At 47.7% G+C, this 16,266-nt stretch overlaps 2 protein-coding genes across 3 annotated transcripts in view; both read left to right on the top strand.

The window, feature by feature from the left end:
* CCDC33 (coiled-coil domain containing 33) overlaps positions 1-16,266 on the top strand; it is a 154,476-nt gene that overhangs the window by 86,107 nt on the left and 52,103 nt on the right. For both annotated transcript variants that reach the window (XM_081876254.1, XM_081876253.1), the window contains one exon: positions 11,813-11,932. In XM_081876254.1, the coding sequence (XP_081732380.1) occupies positions 11,813-11,932 (120 nt within the window). The remainder of the gene's footprint in view (positions 1-11,812; positions 11,933-16,266) is intronic.
* The window catches only part of PML (PML nuclear body scaffold), a 281,106-nt gene that overhangs the window by 242,009 nt on the left and 22,831 nt on the right, over positions 1-16,266 (top strand). The gene's annotated exons all lie outside the window — the stretch shown is intronic.

Genomic DNA, 16,266 nt, shown 5'->3' with positions numbered 1-16,266 from the left:
TAGAGCATGGGTGTGACACTTGTCTTGAGAATGCTAAATGTTCCAGACCTTTGCATGCTTGGCACCAGACTGCACACTCCTGACTCTAACCATGCTGCTATTTGAACCTGGGCCGGCGATCCTGTTCTTGGGCTGCTGCCTTGAATGGAGCTCCCCTCCACAGGCCCTCGTGTGATCATGTGATCCTGTCCGAGAGGTGCAAAAATCACTGCAGACAGCAGGCAACCGGGCAGCCAGCTGCTCTGGAAAGAGAGAGTGCCCCTGGAGGCAGTTCATGAATATAGATGATGGTTTGCATTCTCTTGTAAAGCCCTCTGCCCTCCCTCCTCTGCCTCAAGCGCTTGCAAAGGAGTCTGTGTTAAAATAACAGAGAAGCCGAGAGGCTCAGCCTTGCTAAGCACCAACTCCAGCCTGTCAGTCCAAATTAGGTTGTAAAGGATGGAGGGAATGTGCCTGCCCCTGTGCTCTGCAGCGAAAAAGGGGGAGAAAGTGTGGGGGAGGGAGGCTGCTTAAAATACCAAGAGGTTCTCTTCTGTCTGCCAGCAGCTGGCCCACAAATAACAGGAATCGACGTTGCACTGAGTCACGTGTGCAAATCTAACCTGCTGTTCCCAGTGCTCAGAGTTCATGGCCTCTCTTAGGTTGCCGCTCATCATGGACTGTTTGGACACAGAGGAATGGTGGAAGGAACCATCAAGGGAAGAAGGCTCAGATCCCAGGGAATGATGGTGGGGCAATGATGAGTAGTGTTGTAAACAAAAACTGGCCTTTTCCCTTATGGGGTATCCATAGTATTGGGGTATTGGTAGGAGAAAATAACAGAGGCCAACCAAAGAATACTGAGAAGCAAAGCAGCTAGTAAGCCTGATCTTTATTGATCTTTTGCAACAGGGTGCTCCTCTCACACGCAGAAAAGGAGGAGGAACCCAAAACAATGGCGCACAGGGCCTTATAAAGACTTTTGAAATTGCCACCCTGTAGATCAAGACCACCCCCAGAAACATCATTCATACATCACAGAAGGGGTGTAACCTAAGACCACCCCCCAGATACATCATACCTACATCACAGAAAAGGCAGTCTAAAACAGAAATTTGAATGTTGTTTTTCCTGGTTGCCAGGTTATCTGATTGCCTTTCCTGATAGTCTGTCACCCAATAAAATGCTGATTACTCAATTCCTGAGACAATGGGAAGGCTCCCTGACCCCCCCCCCTCCCTCCTTGCAGGGAAAACATTTGGTCAGTTTGGGAATCAAAATGGTTTCAGGTTTCCTGTGCTGATCTATGTACGTGCTTGGTTGGTACACTTAGGAACATGTACCATATATCTAAAACCTCAAAATTCCTCTCACAGTAGTCAGGGGGAGAAAACTGGGAAGAGGAGCTGTCAGAAGATGAAGGGGTAACAGGCTCAGTGAGTTGAGAGAGTCTGTGGTGGAAAGAAATCCAGAATCAGGGCAGAAGCTGAAGCAGATAAGTGAAAGGAGGGAAACCAAGAGGCAGAGATGTGTCAGGCTAGTGAAGAGTCATGAGTGTCTCCCCCTCCTGCTGCAGTAATCTCCCCTCCTGCCTGGTCTCCCAGAACCAGAAGAGGCATGGAATGGATGGAGCAAAGACAGGCTGCATGCAGGCGCAGTCTCCGATTGCTTGCAAGAAGCCCTGGAGAGGAGGAGACATAGAAGGCTCTGGGGAGGCAGGGACTTTGAGTCTCAGCAATGATTTCATGGAGTAAGACCTAGAAGGCATGAGCTGCTGTGTTCATTAGGCCTGAAACCCCACCACGTCTGTGAGGATTGTGTTCCGCAAATGAAGAGTTAACGCCAGCTTTTAACTGTGTAATTTACTATCGGGCTCGTTTGGTGACACTGCCTTCCCATAGGCCTTGGAGGTCAGGCATTCAGCCTCATCTGCACTCATTGCAAATGCTAAGCTTTGCTGGACTCCAGAACATCAGCTGCAATGTTTATTTGCTTGTTTGCTTGCTATTGCTAGACAATGGCACCATATACAGGGAGCCCTGGGTGCCTGGGCACCCATAAAAATTTTTATGTGGGTGCCTGGCTTCTGCTACCCACACTGTCACCCCCTACTGGGACTCATTTAGGTAGATTAATTTCAGTGGGTTTGCTCTGAGCAGGGCTAACCTTAGATGCAATCCTCTGGGTTGTGCTTTTTATTTTTCCAGAAGCTGCTTTGAGACATTTGGTGAAAAGTAAGGTATAAATTCTTCAGTAATACAGAAGTACCACGGGTTAAGAACTTAATTCGTTCCAGAGGTCCATTCTTAACCTGAAACTGTTCTTAACCTGAAGCACCACTTAAGCTAATGGGGCCTCCCGCTGTTGCCGCGCCGCTGGAGCACAATTTCTGTTCTCATCCTGAAGCAAAGTTCTTAACCCGAGGTACTATTTCTGGGTCAGGCTTGTAACCTGAAGCGTATGTAACCCGAGTCTGTAACCTGAAGCGTATGTAACCTGAAGTGTATGTAACCCGAGGTACCACTGTATTCAGTGGCGTAGCGTGGGTTGTCAGCACCCGGGGCAAGGCAAGTAATTTGCGCCCCCTAACCCATGGATTTGCGCCCCCTAACCCGTGGATTTGCGCCCCCTAACCCTAACCCCCAGATGTTGCGCCCGGTGCGGCCGGCCCCCCCTGCACCCCCCACACTACGCCACTGACTGTATTGCAATTAATAACAGCAGTTACAGACTGCACAGAGTAGAGACTCTTTCATTGCCCAGGGCTGAACCTCCTAAGTATATCTACATTGTAGAAACATTATTTTTACAGGGCATGGGTGGGGCATTCTGGGACTGGTGCTACAGTTGCAGAAAACAGCGGTGCTTCTCCCTTCTCCCCAACACCACCCCTCCCCATCCGCAAAGTTAATTTGGGACCGAACTTCAAGCCGGCAGGTTAATTCCATTGCTCTCCCCCCACAAAGCGCCGGGCCCCCTGGCTGGGGCAGGGCTGTCTGGCGAGCTACTTTGGAGTAATGGCCCAGGGGGTCAGCGGAGGGGGGCCGCGTGTGATGAATTATTCACAGAGGTGCTGGTAAGTGCAGAATTAATCCCCTTCCTTCCAGCTGGCTGCTGCACTAAATTATCACTCCTAGTCATGCGGGAAAATGCTGCGGAATTCATTTAGCTGATTATTGTTTTGATCTAAGGGCTGTTGTGTTCTTTTTTATCCCCCTTCCCCAGTCCTCCTCCTCCTCCTCCTCCTCCTCTTTCTCCCCCTCCCCAACTAATGTATGTACAAGCGAGGGAGCGGGGGGGGGGGGGGATATCAGGTGACAAGCTCAGCTTCTCAATCCTGCCCTTAAAGCTTGTTTCAGCAAATCGGCCCTAGCAACAATGGAGGAAAAAATGGATTTGTTGCTAGCGGCACAAAGCAAAGGGAGGAGGGCGGTGGGAAGCGGCGCCGCGGGTTCAAGCAATCACAGCTTTGCGATGAACTGGACCGTTTTAAAGCGCTAACCTCCCAGAATCCATCAGATTTTTTTATGAGCAACCTGGCAGGCGGTCGGTGTAAAGAGTGCAGGCTTTGGAAAGGTTTAAAATGTGCCAAAATCACTGGTATCCAAGAGGCAGTTGGAGTCACCTGTAGATCCTTTCTGCGCCCTTGGATTTTTAGTTGGGGAGAGCGCTGTTGTGCTCGGGTCCTGCTTATGGGCTACCCAGAGGCATCTAGTCTGCCAGCCTAGATGGGCCATTGGTGTGATCCAGCTGCTCTTATGTTTTTCATTCCTGCCTCTACACACACGGGACCAAGCCTTGGTATGGCAACAGGCTAGAGTGAATAAGGCAAGAGGCCTGTGAACGTACCATTGTGTTTCAGCCATTTGGAGGGAGGGTTGACCCCCTTTAGGAGGTTTCCTCGCGTTTCCCCCCTACTTCTAGATACCCCACGACCCCCCAAGGAAACAGAGTCCTTCCTCTTCTTTGTGGGTGATGCTGCTTTGGCATAGTGATTGGCACTCACCACCGGACTTGGGAGCTAATGGGAGCAATTACATATGTTAGCAGGATTGGTTTGCCCAGCAATTCAGAGTGACAACTCAAAGGCATGTTAAAGGTAAAGGTAAAGGGACCCCTGACCATTTGGTCCAGTCGCGGACGACTCTGGGGTTGCGGTGCTCATCTCACTTTATTGGCCGAGGGAGCCGGCGTACAGCTTTCGGGTCATGTGGCAGGCATGACTAAGCCGCTTCTGGCGAACCAGACCAGCACACGGAAATGCCATTTACCTTCCCACCAGAGCGGTACCTATTTATCTACTTGCACTTTGATGTGCTTTCGAACTGCTAGGTTGACAGGAGCAGGGACCAAGCAACGGGAGCTCACCCCGTCACGGGGATTCGAACCGCCAACCTTCTGATCAGCAAGTCCTAGGCTCTGTGGTTTAACCCACAGCACCACCCGCCTCCCTTAGGCATGTTAGGGAGCTTACAAAGGAGGAACATGCTGGTTCGGTTAAGCATGAGAAAAAGATGAGCTCTGTAGGTTCCAGCCTGCATCTCCTTCTCCTCTTCATGCCTCCCCATTCCACTGAGACTAGAGTTGCCAAATTTTTGAGCTTTTATTGTTGAGCTTTTTGGAAGAAACCTCCCCCCAAAATCATGATTTTTAAGCTTTTTGAGCAGTTTCTGCTGGTTTTTCCATCGTGTTCCCGAAGCCATCTTTACACCTGAATACCAGGACATGCCAGGAATTTTCCTGACATATGGCAAGCCTAACTGAGACACATTCTCATGTACAAGGCCACAAATCTCCTGAGTTTCTGTGCTCGCTGCCTCCATCACCCTTTCATTCTTTTTCCTCATGGAGAAGGGCCATGGCTGAGTTTGTAAGTGAATCTGCTTTGCATGCAAGAGGTCCTGGGTTCAACGTCTAGCATTTCCAGGTGAGGCTGGGAATGTCCGCTGCCTTAAACCAGGGATGGCCACCGACTTGGTTGGCTTTAAAAGAGGATTAGTCAAATTCATGCAAGAGGGCTGTTGATGGTTAATAGCCATGAAGGCTACACTCTGCCTCCACAGCTTCTGAATGCCAGATGAGAGAGAGTGGCTCTTGAGTTTGAATCCTGCTTGCTGGTTGTGGGAATGTTCAGGGAGGCAGGAGAGGATATATTGTTTAATTATATCCTTTCGAACTTGCGCTAGCAAGTTCTATAATTTAGCAGAGTAACATTCCCCTTTTAAAACTTACACAGCAGATAGGTTTGCCAGGCTTGTATAAGCCTCTAAAATAAGTTTCCTGGTAATTCCCCTTTTATTCCCTCCTAAAAAGAATAGACACAACACAGTCTTGTATAAAAGTATAAAATAGTTTACTCACTCATTCTGTTCACAGATGGATCCCAGAAGGCAGACTTAAGTTACAAGAATTATATACACCTGGAATCTATCCCATAGGGAGATAGTTCCTTTGTCCTCTCTTGGCCAAGAGAGCATCTCAGGCTGATGCTTCTTCTACGAAAGCAAAATAGAGAAGAGATGTGGTGGCAAGTCCTGTGCTTTTGTTACCTGCACAGGTGAGGTCACGCCCACCTCTGGTTACATGTAGAAGAAGTTTGTCCCAGCACAGGAGGAAACAGGAAGTTTATCTACTGCCTGGACAAACATCCCTCTTCATGTCTAAACATGTCCACTCTAGGAATGTTGTATTTGACTGCTCTGTGTTTCACACCCCACACTGGTTTCCCACAGACAACTGTTCAGCCACTGTGAGAGCACAATGCTGGACTAGATGGGCGACTGGCTGGATCCAACAGGCTTTTCTTGTGTTACGTTTTTCACCCTCGAGAGTAGCTGACACATGGACCGAACGAGTCATACAGCAGCACCTTATGTTCCTATGAGGCACTGTCAACATTTCCACAACCAGATCCCCCCCCCCAAAAAAAAAACTGACACAAAATCTGCATTTGCATGGTATGAGCTACCATTTGGGGGGATTTAATTAAATCTAATAGAAACAGCACTTTTGATCCTACATTTCTTTTCCTTGCTCGCTGTCACTTTAAACTGTTTTAACCAAGTAACAAATTGGGGTTTTCGGGTGGTCTTTAGAAGAAGAAAAACACACAAAAGGCAATCCCGGCTGATAACAGTAGAATTAAACACCTCATCATGAGATGTGACTTGCTTTAAAGTGTCAGCTACTGACAAGTCCCTTAGTGCCCAGTGGGCTGTAGAAAGGTGGGGAGAGAACATAAATTAAACTGATAATGTTTGACGATAGAAAGAGAGACGCTCTTTCCCTTGGGGTGGAGGAGAGCAGTCTTTTGCCAGGGCATCTGGGCATCTACTCTCTGACAACAATGACTGCTGTTGCTTTTTTGTCACTTTGCCTGCAGAGTCGGCCATTTGTTGATCTTGTTTTATTTATGAATCACTTCCCAGGTAGCATCTCAAAGCCATATAGCAATAATAATAAAAAAACCACAATAAAAATGTGTATTAAAAATATCCTATGTTAAAATGAATTAGAACCATTTCATATACAGTGGTACCTCGGGATGTGAACAGGATCCGTTCTGTCTGAAAATTTTCCAATCTGATCTCTTAGTATACACTTCTTACCTTCCCTATTATGTTTAAGTCTCATAGCTGGTATCTCTATTCTTTTTCTACTTTGTAACGTTTCATATATTTCTCCTTACAAAACTTCTTGTGGTCCTACCAGCGTAATTTGTTGATTACAGTTGCTCTTCAAATAGTTCATATACTTCTTCCAATCTTCTGTGAATCTCTGGTCCCACAGGTTTCGAATCCTTCCTTCATTTTGTCCAATTCTTCATAGTCCATTAATTTTATCTGCCATTCACCTCACACGCTCATTCTCAACAAGTGCTGTTTTTCACAAACATCTTCATCCTCTTAGTGGAGTTGTGTGTGTGTGTGTGTTTAGTCTTCGTCCAGCTGAAATGGCTTCCTTAGGTACTGTTGCCAAGTTATAATTTATTTATTCATAATACATTGATGAGCCAGTGAGTAAATCACAATGTGCATGTTGGAGTTAACTCTTTATTAGCAAGACCAGGATCTGCACAGACATGACAGAATGTCAGGCCTAATGAGCACAGCAGCTCATCCCTGGTGGGTCCTGCCCTATGGATCAGTTGCTGAGACTGAAAGCCCCTGCCTCTTAAGTCTCCTCTTTTCCAGGGGTTTTGCCCAAGTAATCTGAGACTGTGCCTCTGTGAAGCTAACCTCTCCTCTGCTCTCTTCTTGCCTCTACCCCCTTCTGGGAGACCAAGGGGGAAGGGATCTCATTGTTAGGATATAGTTCCGTTCCACCTTAAAAGGGTACAGGCATGAGTGTTGTGTGTCACATGCCTGCTTACTTCCAGCACAGATCTGCTGGGAACTTCTGTTTGTATATGCATTGCTGCTGTTTTGCTGGACACGAAGGGAAGCAGACATGTTTTTCCCTTTGTTCCTGCTGCTGAATAAAATACTGTAATATACAGTCATACCTCGGGTTGAATGTGCTTTGGGTTGAGCGGGTACGAGTTGCGCTCCACGGCAACCCGGAAGTAACGGAGCGCGTTACTTCCGGCTTTCACCACTCACACATGCGCAGACGCTCAAAATGACGTCACGCGCATGCGCGGAAGCGGCAAAAAGCGACTCACGCACGCACAGACGCGTTGTCACTTGTTGCGTTCACTTCAGGATGCGAACGGGGCTCCGGAACGGATCCTGTTCACATCCCGAGGTACCACTGTACTGCTTACACATGGCTCTGTCCGCCTCTTCTACTGTGAGAAGATTTATTCAATCTGCTGATAGAGCGTGCACAGGTCTCTAAATGTATCTGAGGCTCGTGTCACTGACTGATGCTGTTCCAAGGGAGACCGTGATTGTCCGGCTGCCGGCCAGTGGCTGGAGCCAGCTGGGGGCCTGCCTGATGCCCCCGTCTCCCCAGCAGTATCCCAACACTCATTGCAGCAGGAGGGGGAGACATTTGTGCCTCTTCACCAGCCTGACTCATCTCTGCCTCTTGGCCTCCCTTTGACTAAGCCCTGTTATCTCTTAAGCTTCTGACACGCCTTCCTTGTCTTCTCTTTCTGACCACTCATTGTCTTCCCACTGCCACTCCCATTTTTACTCTTGAGGAAAGCTTACTTGAATGTTGCCCACTGCTACTGAGTGAGATGGGCCCAGTGGCTGGGCCCAAATTAAGGCAGCATCCTGCCATCCACTGCTTGTAGGCCAGGGGACGGACCAGCACGGAAATTTGTGGGGTTAGAAGCAAGTAAGTGAGCATGCAAACAAGCGAGTGAGCGAGCAAGCAACAAGCAACTCCAGCAATCCTGCAGCTGTGTTAGCTTGCACATATAAGAGCCCTTGTGATTACAGTAAGAGGGAGGGGGAAGATTATTACAGAAGGAAATGAAAGGCTAGTGCCTGAATGGAGGTGGGTTGTGGGCTCTCCATTATTCTCTGCCAGGTTCCTTCCTGCCCTAATCCCCCTCCTCTTTGGCTCAGCATCCTTAGAAAATCTTGATTGCTGCAGAAATTACAGAGGAGTGATAGAATGACTGCCGAATGGAAACGGACTGAGCCAGCCTCGCTTTGTTAGGCAGCTAATGAGTGGAAGACAGCAGGGCCAAAGCAAAGCGGAGCAGAACATGCACACACAGAGACGTTGAAATGAACGTCTTTGTGGAAGAACATTTGTCCGTTCCCACTCACTTCTCCCAGAGGAGGGTTTAGGAGAGAGCTAATTGAATTAGGAGCATGTGCAGCACTGCTAGCCAACCTGCCCTGTCTTTGTCAGGCAAAAAGTGGGGTGGGGTGTGGAACTGGAGTCATCTGTATCCTTCCAGCCCACCTTGGGCGCCATCTGTGCACTTGTTGTCATTTGCAAGGAGCCTGGTAAACTGTTGCATTTTGCATGAGCTGCTTCTTCCCCACGAGGGTCCGTACAAACTGGGGCGTGATTGCTTTGGATGCCAAGGGCGCTCAGCCAAGGTCAAAGGCCTCCCACCCGAATGAAATATGAAGGCCCAGAAGATGGAGTTAATAAGGTGCTGGTCAACAAGGGCATCAGCAGGGCACTCCCCTACCACCATTTGGGCAGTTGCTCACTCTACACATCCTTCTCGTGAGCACAGACTCCAGGGATGGAAGAGGATCTGAGCGAGAAGAAGCAGAAGTAAAAGGCAGTCCTTCTTCACAAAGGATGTAGAGGGACTTCTGTAGCAGCACGCCTACAGTCAGGTGGGGATCTGTGCTCTTGCTGTCTCAAGGCAGACCCAGTGTTGGAGAGAGGCAGAAACGGGCGACAAGGCGTAAGTCACCCGACCTCAGGGGGGGATCCTGAGGGCAGAGCCCATGGCAGCATGATAAGGTGTCTCCCAAAGTGAGAAAACAAAGTATATAGCCAAGAAGCAGGGAGGACCTCCGCACAAAAGGGTTAATTCCCTCTCCGACACAAACACCCCAAAACCTGGCGAGGCAGTGCCAAACTCTCCAAAAAGAGAGAGACTGTTAAAAACAAGACGTTTTACTCCCCAAAACGGCAGTAGAGAACTTAAAATCTTTAACAACTCCCCACTAGCGAAGGTGGGCAGCAAGGGAGAGACGAGATAAAAACCTTTTTTAGACACAGAGTTTGGCTTGAAATAAAGACAGGATCGCAACACAGCACAGACAACTCCTGTTATAATACCCCACGAAGAGTTTGTTAGGAGCCAAAGCAAACACCCCAAAGATTTAAGGAAATTGCGATAAGAAAGAGACGGAGATTTTTTGGGAGGGGGGCAGAACCTAGCTATCTGCAACATGATTGGTCAGTTACATGTTTTTATTTATTTCCTTGATTTAGGGGGGCAGCTGCCCCCCCCCCAGCCTGGCTACGCCCATGGGGACTGCCAACTTGGAAGACTTTGAAAGAGGATTGGACGAATTATTGGACAAGAGGGCTATCATTGGCTACTAACCACGATGACTATGCCTCTACAGTCTGAGGCAGCCCTAATGAGGCATCACGGCCTCTAGTCACGGCGGCAGGAGGCTCCGAGGGCCACTTTGCCACCAGCCACCCGCAGCGGCCAATTTGGCGAGTTAGGGATGCATTACAAGGAAATGAGTCGGACTCATTTGCTGGGCACGTCAACGAATGCCGAGGGAGCTGGTGGAGATTGGCTCCTTTCGGGAATGATTGAAGTTTTTGCGCTCGCTGAATCCGCTCCAATTAGAGAGCCACCCCTGTTTGCTTAAGGACCATCTGCCGAGTGTGTCGTTTGTTTGCACCTTTGATGAGCTACAGACAGCAGCTTCTAATTGATCTGTAGGGCCCTGCCAAGGGAGGAGAGGCAGCCGCTCCCAAGCCAAAAGCAAGGTGTCCAACCTTGTCACTGATCTGGGGCCGACAGTGATAGGAGCATGTGATGGCTTATTTCATGGGTAGGCAAACTAAGGCTCGGGGGCCAGATCACCTTCTAAATGCGGCCCACGGACGGTCTGGGAATCAGTGTGTTTTTACATGAGTAGAATGTGTTCTTTTATTTAAAATGCATCTCTGGGTTATTTGTGGGGCATAGGAATTCATTGGGTTTTTTCCTTCAAAATATAGTCCGGCCCCCCCACAAGGTCTGAGGGACAGTGGACCGGCCCACTGCTGAAAAAGTTTGCTGACCCCTGCCTTATTCTTTGCAAGAAAGCGGTCTGTGCAAGTACATACATATGTACTAGAGTTTCCCAAGTCGGACGTGCACACCTTTTAATAGTTGTATGGCAAGCCAGTGTTCACAAATTGATGCTTTTTCTGCTAACTGTTAAAGACCCAGCAGTCCAGCTAGGAAAATCAGCTGGCAATCTTTGAGACTGAGCTGAGATCCTAACTTTCTAAAGGCAAACTGAACTGAATTCCCCCCTCCCAATTTCCCTCACATTCTGATTCTCCATTCTCCTTGTCTCCCAGTCCTACAGACCATCACCACCATCCAGCCTCAACAGTTTTCCGCAGAAGTGTCTGATGTTTTTGAATAAAGCTAATGATATTGATGGTTGTCATGATTTGATGATTAATTTTACAGTTTTCAAAACAGCGTCTTCATCCATACACGGGTTTCACGGCTCTGTACGTAAAAAATGCAGCTAGTCCTATACAGTGGTACCTTGGTTTAAGAACAGCTTAGTTTATGAACAACATGGATTAAGAATGCTGCAAACCCGGAAGTAGGTGTTTTGGTTTGTGAACTTAGCCTTGGAATAAGAACATGTTTCGCTTCCTGTTGAGTGTGTTCCATTTATAACTGAGTCCCCCGCTGCTATGGGAAAGCACGCCTTGGTTTAAGAACACTTTGGTTGAAGAACGGACTTCCGGAACGGATTAAGTTCGTAAACCAAGGTACCACTGTAATATTGATACAAAATATTAACCATTAAAGGTAAAGGGACCCCTGACCATTAGGTCCCATCATGGCCGACTCTGGGGTTGCGGCGCTCATCTCGCTTTTTTGGCCGAGGGAGCCGGCGTACAGCTTCCGGGTCATGTGGCCAGCATGACTAAACCACTTCTGGCAAACCAGAGCAGCGCACGGAAATGCCGTTTAGCTTTCCACCGGAGTGGTACCTATTTATCTACTTGCACTTTGATGTGCTTTTGAACTGCTAGGTTGGCAGGAGCTGGGACAGAGCAATGGGAGCTCACCCCGTCGTGGGGATTCGAACCACCAACCTTCTGATTGGCAAGTCCTAGGCTCTATGGTTTAACCCACAGCGCCACCCGCGTCCCTTAACCATTACCCATGCAATAATTAGCATTGTAATGTTCTACATTTCTTTTTACACAGAGGCCAGACCTGTTTTTGACATCATCCACCACAGATGGCCTTCCTGTCCTGGATCCAGAATTGGTGGGGCAGCTGGGGACCATCAAGGAGCCCTGGACAAGTATAGTGCCCCGAAAAGAGGCGAGTAACTCCTTTTCCTTGAGCTACGTAAGATATGGGAAGGTCTAGCGGCAGGACTACGGAGCTGTATTTCCCTTGAAGTTAGAAATCACTGGGAACTTACGGTGCCTTTGTAACATCTGGCGATTTGCAAGTACAAAAGCAGAGCACATGGAAAGTAAGCACACTCCTGAAGCAAGCAACTCGACTGCTAGAACTGCATCAATTTATATTTTTTATTTTTGCAATAATTTTTATTAAGGTGTTCCGTCCTGCAATACAATATGAAAAAGGGAAACAGATACTAAAAGAGGGGGGAAAGAAGCACACAAACAGCAGGGAGAGGATTAAGTACATATATCTAAGGCAGTGGACTCACCTGGAAAATATATATTCCAGGAGAGGTGACAAGAGCTTATTTCTGCAATTGAGTGTGGTGGCAACTGATGCAGGTGCCTTTTTTTCCCTTGTGAGAGTGTGTGTGTGTGTGTGTGTGTGTGGTCAGATGGGTGAACGTGGGATGGGAAGACCAGCACTGTTTTGTGGCCCTGCCTCTTTCCTTTGCCTCTTTGGATTTGGCGGCCATTTTCTCTTGTGCCATGAACCTCACAGCAGCCATTTTATGACTGGCACCCATGGCACTTTCTCAGAATTCCAAATGTGCCCACTACCCCCAAAAAAGAGTCGGATGAAGACTGAATGCTGAAATATACTCGGAGTCGAGAGTGGATTTCATGCTCTTTATTCAGCTTATAGTGGTGAGGAGGAATGGAAGTTCCCCCAGAATGTCTGCTTTATATACATTATTTACACAATGGGCCCCATGTGATTGGCTAATTCTGGGATTCACCAGTAGGTCAATCAGGTTGTGGATTCACTTCCACCTAGAGCTGGATTGGGTGGCTCCTGTGGACCAGTCAGACTGCTGCATGCTGGATCCTATTGTTCTAGGACCAATCAGACTGCTGCATTCTGGATCCTATTGTTCTAGGACCAATCAAACTGCTGCATTCTGGATCCTATTGTTCTAGGTTCAATCAGACTGCTGCATTTTGGATCCTATTCAACTCAGTACATAACAAATGCAGAGCTCTTTCCAGGGGCAGGGGCAGCACACACACGCTCCTCCACCAACTGCCTGAACAAGGTCTATCTTGTTTCTAGAAGCTCCGATCTGCATTGCAGGCCAGGCATTGGGCGTACAGTCACAGGTCTACATCACTGGGCATGTGCCAAGGTCCACATTCCTCTGTTCACTGTTTGTGAACCTCCCAGCACTCCTTCTCCTCATCTGCTCACCTGCCCTTTCAAAGCAGAGCCCTGCTGGATCAGGCCCCATCACAGGGGCCAACCAGATGCCCATTTTGGGAAACCAGCAAGTAAAACAGGAGCACAAGAGCACAAGAGCCTTCTTCTCTTCCAGCAAGTGGTATTCGGAAGCACTGCTACCTGTGACCACGAAACACAGCAGAGCTATCGTGACTGGTAGGCGTTGGTCACAGAATCCAAGAATCACAGAATTACAGAACTCTAAAGCTGGAAGGTCCCCCCCCCCCCAAGGCTCACCTAGCCCAACCCCACCGCAAAATAGGGAACAGGAAAAGACTCTATGACAGGTAGCCCTCCAAACTGCATCAAAACCTCGAGGGAAGGAGAGTCCATTGTCACCTTCAACAGCCCCCTCCAATCCTCTTCTAATCCTTTGTGGTTTAGGGCCTCGTAATTACAGGACCACCTCTCCTGGTCTGCCCCGCAGAGGACCTTAAGGTCCATGAATAATCACAGTTTAGAGGTCTCGGGCCCTAAGGAAGTCAGATTATCCTCCACCAGGGCCAGGGCCTTCTTAGTGATGGCTCCGACCTGATGGAATGCTCTGTCGCATGAGACCAGGGCCTTGCAGGATTTAACTTCCTTCCACAGGGCCTGTAAGACAGAGCTATTCCGCCTGGCTTTCAATTCGAACTTAGCCTGATCTTTTATTCCCCTTCCTTCCTTCCCTCCCCCTCCCCTTTTTATGAAGATTCCCCGCTCTGGGATCCCACAGCTAATTCTCCCCTGGTCTCCTCACCGGCCCAAGTAGGACTAATTTAGCCAGCTAGCCCTGGTGATCACCTAATGTTTATTGGATGGATTTCCCCCCTAAATTGATTTTTGAATTCTGAATTTATTGCTATTCACGTTTTATACTGTATTTTATGCTGGGGGTTTTTTTGTTGTTGTTGTTGCATCAATTGTTTTAAATTTGTTGTTAGCCGCCCTGAGCCCGGTTTTCTGAACCGGGAAGGGCGGGGTATAAATAAAAATTTATTATTGTTATTTATTAAAGCCTTCTAGGTTGGTGACGAGTTCCACAGTTTAACTCTGCGCTGCATGTAGAAGGACTTGGTTTTCTCTCTCCTGATAATATAATTTGAGAGGAGAGGAAGCAGGTTCCTCTAACTCGCTGGCCAATCTGCCTTGGTGGGGTGGGGGGGACTCTGTATTTTGGTTCATGGGGAGCGGAGGGCAAACAAATGGAAAACGCAAAGGGAGAGGGAGGGAGGGGGGGTCTTTCTCGGGAGGAGGGACCTGCTCAAGGTCCCCCCCCCCCAAAAAAACCCCTGGAATTGACAACTGGTAGCAGGTATTGTACTCTGACCCCATTAAAAAGGAACAGCAGCCTATGTCTGGCTGTATGAGTTTCAAGGCTTCCGGCACAATAAAGAGGATTCAGTTCTGAATCCATTTAGCTAATTCTTTGCTATTACAGCTGCATTAGTCTTTAGACCCCAGGCTTTCCCCAGAACTCGTATCTTTCAGGACTGTGAATATATGGCTGACTTCATCAAACCTGGGGGATTGATAAAATCGTTACTAGTGCGTCAGTCACTAAGTGAAGGTCTCGCACACTTCATCCGTCTGGATTTTTAAAAAATTAAAATAAAATAGCATGCCATTAAAACCTGGTTATTAAATGCCGCAGGAAGAGGAACAAAGGGTGCAATGGCAACAGCTGCATTTTTAAAAGCACTTTAAAAAGGGGGAATTTACACACAGCAGAATTTGACATTTTTGCATCCTTGGCCCAGATGTTCCAGAGCAGCCAGATCCGGATTTGCCACAGTTGCTGTCTAAACCAGAGAGTGGTAATCACAGAGCTCTGCAAGCGTTGCCCTAATAAATGTCTTTGAGAAGAGAGAGAATGAAATATTATTATTATTATTATTATGGTGATTATTTTAATTTATCACACCCCTTTCATCGTAAGGTCCCAGGGCAGGCTGCAATAATTTCAAGTTAATAACACCGAATAAAAATAACAATAATGTCTAATGAAAAGTAACGGTTCATACAATAGCTTGTATTTAGGTTTTCAGTCTTTCTGCATTATAAAACTTCAGGATAAGGATGGTGAAAGCATGGGTATTGGATGCACAGGGGTGTGGTTGTGTGGTTGTGTGTGTGAGAGAGAGCATTCACATGGTTTGGTTTTCCGACTGTAAATTTATCCTCCAAAGCTTTTACTAGCCTCCCTGCCACCTGCAAGCACAAGAAATAAAGGGATCAAACAGCTATTTGCATCCCTCCCCAAATGGCTATTAGCAACGTGTGTGTGTGTGTGTGTGTGTGTGTGTGTGTGTGTGTGTGTGTAGGGTATTTAAATCAGGAAAAACAAATTGGAGCCTCCTGCCCCAGTGGCTCCACAAAGTTAACAGCAGGTCTAGAGGTTGTTAAGCACCCCTCCTTCAGAGCCCCTTCCCCATATTTAAGGCAGCAGTGTGAGGCTGTTACTTACTGACTTTTTCCTCCCGCTGCTTTGATTGAAGACTTTAAAATCTTATAAAACCATGCAGAAGATTCCTTAGTAAGCTGTGCGTCAATGGAGCTTGTTTCTAGAACGATTTTGGATATCTGCATTAAGTTATGCAACTGTGAAGCTTCAGGGTGGTAGGTGTGAATAGAGAGATTCTTTCGGTGGGTTTCCCCCATTATATCTGGTTTGGTGTGCTCTTCTTTCTGCCCCTCCTCCCAAAAAACACAGTTTCTCTATAATGCGGAAGCTAATGCTTGCATCTGCAACGTGTTGATTTAAGCAATGGATTTATTGTAATGCAATACCGCAGCAGCACTGTTTCCTCTTCACAAAGCAACCTATTTTTTAATGCTGCAGAGGAATTTGTATGGGTTTAGTGCATCCTGCTACCTTCATTGTGATGCTGCCGCCTGCTTGCTAACGGCTGGCTCTCTCTCAGCTCATGCAACAAGCACATCCGTGGCTTTGGGTTCTCATTCCACATGCCGGAACAAAGCTGGCAATAAAATGCAAGAAGCTATTTTTTTGCTCCCCCTGCCCCCAGCATACAGATATCCAAACC

Source organism: Podarcis erhardii (genome assembly GCF_964252035.2).
Source record: "Podarcis erhardii genome assembly, chromosome: 9".
Taxonomy (NCBI): domain Eukaryota; kingdom Metazoa; phylum Chordata; class Lepidosauria; order Squamata; family Lacertidae; genus Podarcis; species Podarcis erhardii.
The sequence above is the reverse complement of the archived record's forward strand: the minus strand, read 5'-3'. Positions and strand labels throughout refer to the sequence as shown.